This window comes from Microtus ochrogaster, chromosome 18 (genome assembly GCF_000317375.1).
Source record: "Microtus ochrogaster isolate Prairie Vole_2 chromosome 18, MicOch1.0, whole genome shotgun sequence".
Classification (NCBI taxonomy): domain Eukaryota; kingdom Metazoa; phylum Chordata; class Mammalia; order Rodentia; family Cricetidae; genus Microtus; species Microtus ochrogaster.
Window position 1 is genome coordinate 8,957,133 of NC_022020.1, and position 8,518 is coordinate 8,965,650.

An 8,518-nucleotide genomic window follows, 5' to 3' on the forward strand; every position below is an offset into this window, starting at 1 on the left:
TTGCTGGTGCCATGTGAGGTGCTATGCGTGGCAAGGGAGTAGGACTAGAAATAGAGTTGGTTTTTTTTTTTTTTGGAGCACATCAAAACAAATCACAAATTGACTATTAATATGGATTCCCTCACCTTGAAATCATCAGGAATGAGGAGTTTTGATGTTCGTAGAAAATTCAAGATATATCTGAACATCTGTCCATCTCTGTCAATGAAATAGTGCTGTTTGAGACTGTCCAAAACAATGGGTTCTGTACCATCAAACAGTCTTCCGATTCTGTGATAAAAAAAAAAAAGAGGGAAGAGTGAAGACAATTAGATCAATTGTTTGGCCACGAAGACTCCCAGCTTCAGCTTGTGCCACTGTGAAAAGCTTCCACGGACAGCGGACTGCGCCAATCACCCACTCAGCAGAGATGGGGCTGAGACGTGCTGGTCCTTATTGAAGAGAAAACTCAGAATAGTCTCAGGTCTGCTCAGACACGTGCCTGTCTTCCCTGTCTGTCACCTGGAAAAAAAACGCTCCTGAGGTGGCGATGGCTGTGATGGGAGAGCTTTCCCCAGTGTTACCTGCTCTCTCCATCCGCTTGTCTTTTAAACCTATCCTACTGTTTACAAAGGGGTTCTGTTTCTAAAAATGTGTTTCAGCGTTTTCCCACTCAAGAGTCCCAGGCTTCTAAAAAGACGGCAATAGAGTCCATACTACGAGCGAGTGAGGGCCAGCGAGTGAGGGCCAGCGAGTGAGGGCTGGCCAGTGGCACCAGAGCGTGTCGGCAGGCAGTACACTCCTCACCAGAGGCTCATCTGACTTCTCATTAATAGTATGGGTGGATGTATTACCCCATTTTTTAAATACAATTTTTTAAATGTTGTCATAACTTGCCCGTCTTGGTTTTGGAATGTTATTTATTGCTTTAAAGATTATTTTGAAATAATGCATTGTCTAGTACTATGTTGGAATGTGACAAAGGTCACAGAAAATCAAGTATTCTACTCTTCAACATGACAAATCATATTTTTTTCCTTCTCTGGAATCAAACATGTGAACTTCTGTTTCAATGAAAATATTTCAAAGATAATTCTAAAACTCATATCCTACCCAAAGGCGGATGCAAGAAAGCCAGCGTGGGTCTGCATTTCTCAAACCCAGCAAGTTTTTTGTTGAACTTTCCGTGAACTAAGCATGATTCTTAAGGGTGCAGATTATCATCGCCCCGCGGTTCTTTCACTCTCTGTTACTGCTCGTTCTTTTCGCACCGACGCATCAATCAAACAGACAAACCCATTGCGTCACTCACACGCTGTCTTCCAGGACAGCCTGCTGCAGGATGGGAAGGAATGTCACTTGCTTGCCTCCTACTGAAACACTTTACTCTTCACTTAATAACATGATAAAAGTATGGTTGACAGGGAAGAAAGGAGGCTGGATTAATGAAACGCTTCCCAGGCCTCTTCCACCAGCCTCAGCACTTTCTACATGTGACAAATCCATTATCCTCATCCTAATGATGAAGAAATCAGGTTGAAAATATGAAGAACTGGCCCAACGGGTTAAGTAGCAATGGGGGATTCGGCTGCAGATAGGACAGGGACAGCCTTGCCCTCATGGGAACGAAAAAAATAGTCACTGTGCAAAGAGAGCTATTGGTTGAGAGTTGTTTTTATCTATATTTGCTAAACAAGAACTGTATAATGAAATACAAGCCCTGATACTGATTAATTTAGGGGCCAGCATCAATGGTTTTATCACTTCCTTAAACAGAAATGAAAAGTATTTTATTTTTAATTAAGTCCTATGCTCTAGTGCTCTCGAATACTCACTCCCGAGCCTGGCAGTGCAGGGCACAGGAGGAGCCACAGTGCGTGTGTGCTGAGTGGGCAGACAGGAACTGCCTGCTCCTGTGTGAGCAGAGTGCAGAACCATGTGACGGCCACTGACGAGCTGCCATCTGGACGCACGTCTTCCTGTATCGACATTTCCTTTGTATAAAATAGTTCCATTTGTTTTCTAAAATAAGCTTCCCCCTCACAGTTGATGACCAAACCCCACAAGTCATTCTGAGCCCAAAGGTTCACAGGAATAGCGATAGTCCATGGGAGCCAAGACAAGTTTCTTAAGCTCGACTTAAGAAATTGTTGGCTTTTGAATTCTCCAAATTAGGAAAAGGGTGTCACTCAAATGGGAGTATCATGGGAGTATTGCTGAAATGGGGGTTTCATCGCTGAAATGGGGGTTTCGTCGCTGAAATGGGGTATCACTGAAATGGGTGTTTAGTCACTGAAATGGGGGTGTCGCTGAAATGTTTTCTGCGGTGTAAAACCAAGACAGAAAATGAGATGTATTCAACAGAAGGTGTCTGAGGCACATGAGAAATTATAAAGAGAAAGCAAGAGAGGAAGAACTCCAGGCAGCCAGTGCAGACTCGAAAGGCAGCTGGGCCGTAGGCAAGGCCTGAGCAGTGGGACTGATCCCAGCCAGGGTTTCAAGGGCCGAGGGGAAGACCCCAGTCCAGCACTGATGTTCTCTTCCTGAATGAAACCCCCACAGTGGTCAAGTCACCTGATCCTGGCCTTGGACCTTTTATCCAGACCTATGACCCAGCGGTATGGAGCTACACTAGTCAACTAGAACCCGAAGGAAATGGGCTCACTACTGGGAAAGACCAGATTGGGCAGGAGTGACCCCAGGAACAGGAACTAGCAAAGACGAGGCCGACTTACATTCTCCCAGACGGAGGAAGGTGTGGGAAAGCCTGCATGCTTCGGGCAGAATGGGCTGTGGAGGAAGGGTCAGGACTGTAGGGGAAAGTGAGAGGATTGGAAACGGTCCTGGGGTGGCGGATACACATTCCTGACTGAGGTGAGCGCCCGTATGAGGGGCAGTAACTGTTAGAAGTAAAATGGGATCTCAGTGCTCCACTTTCTGCCCACCTTAAAGGAGGAGCCTGTGAAAACAGAGCAGAAAAGAAGGGCAGGAGGTGCCAACAGCCGTAAGATGCTGTCTCCTGGTGGTTTTGAGATGCGGTAGATTCCTGTGGAAAAGTATTGTTTGGCTAAACAAGTAAGGGAGAAATCAACGGGACGGTACTTCTCATGGACATATGAATGAGTTATAAATCACGCGGCAGAGGTGTGTAAATGCTGCTGCCTGGAAACTATGTGGACTGATTACAGTGTTCAGACCTTGGAGAACATTCCTGGTTTCCAACTGACCAAGACCAAGCCGGCTCCGGATGATATATGGCTGAGGTCTTTTTCTCTCCCTTTTAAAAATGTATCTTTGCTAATGCTGAGAAAGACTTCCATGATGTTTTAAAGGTTAATAACTATTTTATTAATAGTAGCTAATTTAATAATAACTAATTTATTCTGGATAACTTCAGCCTCACACCAAAACTGACAGAATAATAAAATGAATCTAAGTGAAGAAAGACACTGTCACCCCGGTTTCAAAACCCATGAACTCTTAACTGATCTTGTTTCATTCCTGTCCACCTCCCTGCCTCACTGCCCCGTGCTGGGGGCTTTGAACTAAATCTCAAAACATCACATCATTTTATCTGAATTCTTCATTAATTACTAGCATTATAAGGCCTGCTAGAATCAGACGTAGGTCATGTTGAATATTTTCCTTCTTTGGTGCTTTTTCACATGAGCAATGCTGAGTCTTCTTGCTTGTTGCTCAGGGCAGAACCTGCAGTGACCAGGCTCCTTTGGGTGAATAGTTGGCCAGGCTTCCTGCTATACTGGGCTCCCCTTTTACCTGGCATAGTTGTGGTGGACACAGCGTGCATATAAATATGAAAGGGCTAAAATCTGGTTTACCTGCCCCTGTATGAATCTGTCCTTAAAACTGTTTTCTTCTGCAGTCATTCATCTCTAAGACCTGGTTTCTGTAAGTTACTGAGTCGGTTTCTCAAGAATTTCCCTTTCCTCCATGCTTGTGTAATCATTTGGTTATTCATTCAGTATCACTGAGCCCGTCTATACCAGTAATGGGTGTGGGTGTGTGACAAAGACATAGACCTTGCTTTTGTGGAATTTAGTAGTCCACGGGGCTGGATGCACGGGCCAACGGCATGCCGAGTGAATCACCATGGTGGAGTGAACGGTAGAATACAAAGGAGGTACAGCCAGCATTGACTCCATGGGGTTATCAGGGGAGGCTCCCCGGGGTGAAGAAGGAGGGGAGATTAGCTGAGCACATGGCTAGGAGGGCAGGGCAGGCTGGGGCTCAGGACATGAAGGCTTCTCCCGTGACTGCTGTTGAATCAGGCTGAGTGAAAAAGAAGGCTGAAGCAGAGGGTATAGAGTGAGGGGCCCGGTACATCAGGTGATGGGATTGATGGCAGACTATTCTCTTGGGAATCTTAAGAGAAAGCAAATTTAGAAACGAGACAAAAGTGAGATGCTACCATGTCTGAAGTCACGTCTCCTCACAGCCATGGCTCATCCACACCTGTCTCCCATGCTTGCTTTTGACCATGCCATGGGCATGGTGTGGTGTCTCTTAGCCCTGGCTGATAATGGAAATTCATGGTGAGCCTTTAAAAAATACCGATCTCAGCCCCCCCCCCCCAGTTATTCTCATGCAGTTAGGAATAAGGCCTAAATGGCTGTGGTTTTAAAAAGTCTTCATTTGTTTGTGAGACACGATCTCACTATGTAGCCCAGACTAACCTTGAACTCACAGAGACTAACCGGCCTTGGCCTCCCTCCCAAGTGCTGGGATTAAAGGTGTGTGCCACCACAACCACACTGGGCAACCCTGGACTTTTGGCCATCCCTCCCTTCCTTCTCCCATCTCCCAGATGCTAGGATTCCAGGTGTGCACACCACAGTGCTCTCACTAAGTATGAGTGTAAGGCGGGTGTGTGTGTGTGTGTGTGTGTGTGTGTGTGTGTGTGTGTGTGTGTGTGTTTGTGTGTGTGGCACAGAGACTCAGAGCGAGCCCCATCCACCTGCAGGGTTTCACTTAGTCATCTGGTAACCTTAACTTGTACAGCCCTCACTCCTATGGCCAACCATGCTCTTAGAAAGGAAAGACCCAGTTCAACCTTTTGTTTCATAAATGTAGCAACAATCATAGATAGACTCTCCTGGAGACACAGGTGGGCAGAAACAGTTTCTGTAAATCTCATCTGCTCTGTGGTGGCCAGTGGAGATTGGCACATTCCAGCCCCTAGAGGGCAGCCACTCTAAGGCTAGTTATTAGTAGGTCCCCTCAATGTCTTAGAGCCATGTGTTGGTCCCTCTTGGTCCCCACAGGTGGCTTTAGCTTCTCACCTTGCAGTTAGGGAAATAAGCCCAGATGTTAAGTCGCTTGGCCAAAGGGACCATATTTAAATGATGGTGCTCAGATGACAAGCCTGGTCTGATTTAACAGCTTTTCTTGATCACTAGAGCAAGATCAAGATCTTCATTGATGCTTTAAGAAAAAAATCAAACAAACAGTTTATTTTAGGGAAATGTACAATTGTTACAGTTCAATAAATCTTGATAGTCCAAGATAATATGTTGGTAATTATTGTGTAGGGAAAATAATTTATTTGATAGCCAGGATAGAGAACACTGAAGATCTGGGGCTTCTAGCCAAAGTCAGTGAAAGAAATGGTGTGCTGTGAAGCCACCGCAACCCAAGTCACAGCAAACCAAGTAAAACACGCAGGACTTGTGCGGTTCCTGTCAACACAGCCGGGAGGCCTGCAAGGAGCAGACCTAGGGTGGGAAGAGAGGGCTGCAGAGCAGCGAGAGCTCCTGGGAGGATGCACACAGAGTGGCCTCCTGACCCCACCTACTTGGTCACTACTACCCCAGACGCTGTGTCCTCACACTGAATCTGGAACAGCCGCGGAAGCTGCTGGGGGGTTCCCAGGCCTTCTGCAGCCACCTTCTGTCTCCAGTTCTTACACCCTACACTTCCCACAATGCCTGGGAGACACCTGATCACATCCTGTTTCTAGGCGTGGAACTGGACACTTGCTTTGTTTATCTAGGGACAAATGAAACCTTCCCAGCTCTCTAACCCAAACACCATGGTAACCAGAGGGGGTGATTACCTGCAGTTTCTGTAGGACTGACGTGACAGGGAGATGAGAAAAACCCTTGGAGAATGAAATCCTAAGACTGACCAAGAGGCAAAGGGGAGAAAGGGGAGGAAGGACATGAGGTGGGCCTTTATACCCATGTAGGAGTTTTTTTTTTCCAATAAATGCCTCCACCTTCCCGTTCTAAGGGAAAGATGGGCTTAGACTGGGGAGAGAGACTCCATTTAGTTTCTGGTCCAGACACTTTTGCTGGCTACCAGATTCACAGGGAACTCCCAAATGACCTCTTTAGCACTGGGGGCATTTTTAAGCTATAAGTAGTACCCATTAGTTGAAAATTGGGAGGATGTAGAGGGTGGAAATTAACTGAACAGAAAGAAAATCTATCATGAGTCTACCACCTAATGGAGCATTAAAAAGAAATTAATTTTAGATATGAAAAGCACCCCCAACACACACACACACACGCACGCATGCACGCACGCATGCACGCATGCATGAGTACCTGTGCCACCAAAGGTCCCCAACTGGTGATGTACTATTGCGAAATAACTGGATGGATGGGGTGCTCACTTCATCAACATGTTAATGAGTTCCCAGCCAATGGGCTATCAGAAGTGGGACCTAGTTGGAGGAACAGGTCACTGGGGATGTGACTTAAAAGTTATATATTTGTCCCTAGGCCTTTCTGCTTCTTTCTCTGCACTCCTGGGTACCATGAGGTAACCAGTTTTGTTCCATCACATGATCCTACGATTCTGTGTCTCTCATCAGCCTAACAACAATGGAGTCAGCTACTGTTAGACGAAATAAGCCTTTCGTCCTATGAGATGGTTTTGCCAGGCAATTGAAGCCGATGGCACAAAAAACATGCAGCTTTAGATTCTTTTTTTTTTTTATGTCTTCTATTTTGGCTTCCCAACCAAATTTCTTCCATAACCTAATATGTGAAGTCTAAGATAGATGGCAGACATGGTAGAGGGATGGGTAAGGGCACTTGTGTGTCCATGCACAGCTGTGTGTGTGTGTGGGGGGGGGAGAAATGTCACCACAGGGTTTGGCTGGCCTCAGAACATCAGGGAGATAAGCACACATGGGCAGAGATGACTGTGATCAAGGGGTTCCTTCCTCTCTTTTCTGCTGAGATTACAGAGGAACGAGAGGGGGATGAATGAAGAGAGATGATACGTTAGTAATGAATGTTTACAACATAGCATTAGATCGATCGAGGGATTCCATGATACCTTCTCTGCCATGACAGACGATATTTCCTGAAACTGTGAACAAAAATAAGGAAGGAGAAAAAAAAAACCACCCTGAATGATCATAAAGAACATTTCATTTCAAGCAAATAAAATGTTGTTTATGATCATCCAGGGTTCTGGAATAATTCTTTAATGTTTCCAGTCTTGGGGAATTTCATGTTTTGTGACTACAGATAAAAATTGATTTAGATCTTGTTATAGAAATGGATAGAAGTAATTTAAGGGAAGAAAGAAAATAATTTCTTAAGTACAAACCAAAGCAAATTGTATCTACTTATGGGAAGCCATGCTTCTAGCACCTTCTCCCTGGGGCAGCATTGTTTCCTGTGCTAGATGGAACTGGAGGCAGCGGGGAGGAGAGACAGCAAGGAAGAAGGAAGAGCATTTAAAGTGAAAACGACGGAGCTTGTGCAGTGTCAACACGGGAGCTCGGCTCAGAGATGCACAGCTCAGTGCAGGCCAAGGCCACTTAATCTACGGGAAATGTTAAATGCTTTTATTACTGTTGTTGTGTGTGTGTGTGTGTGCTCCCATGCACACATGTGCCTAAAGTGTCCTCACTTGCAAAGCGGGTGTAATAATACAAAGGCAAAGCTGGGAGTCTTCCTCATGTGCTCTCTGCCTCACTTTTGAGCGAGGGTTTCTCATGGAGCCTTGAGTTCACAGACTCCCTGGCTGGGAGCAGGCTCCAGCACCTGCCCTCTCTACCTTCTAGAGGATGATGGGTGTGTACCAGCACACATGGGCTTTGTATGTGGGTGCTCAGGGTCCCAACTCAGGGCCTCATGATTCTACAACAGGTACTTTACTCACTAAGCCATCCCCAGCCCTTCAGCTTGAGTTTTGATTTTGTTGTTGTTATTTTAACTAGAGAAATGGGATCTCATCTGATAGCGAATTTTTACAAGGAGCACGTGGACACGCGGTAAAACATTCACTGTTCTCTGCGGGGCACATGGTGTTAAGTCATGACTTCATGAGGCTCCCTACTTTACAGGCAAGGACGCTGCAGCAGGCTGATAAATAACCATGCCAGAACTCCCAAGGCAGCTGGACCACAGGCCCTGGCTCGGACCTTCTCCTTTACTGCTCAAGGTTGTTTTATTTCTCTGTAAAGTACCATGCCCTCCTACCATGGACTTGGTAACTGTTGGCAGAGGTTCAGCCTTCAACGATTGAGTGCTGTGCCCAATCAGATGTCAGCCTTAGACAA

General features: G+C 45.9%; 1 protein-coding gene across 4 annotated transcripts in view; it reads right to left on the bottom strand.

The window, feature by feature from the left end:
- The window catches only part of Kctd1 (potassium channel tetramerization domain containing 1), a 197,310-nt gene that overhangs the window by 22,226 nt on the left and 166,566 nt on the right, over positions 1–8,518 (bottom strand). For all 4 annotated transcript variants that reach the window (XM_005355789.3, XM_013349374.2, XM_005355787.3 and 1 more), the window contains one exon: positions 126–270. In XM_005355789.3, coding sequence (XP_005355846.1) covers positions 126–270 — 145 coding nt within the window. The remainder of the gene's footprint in view (positions 1–125; positions 271–8,518) is intronic.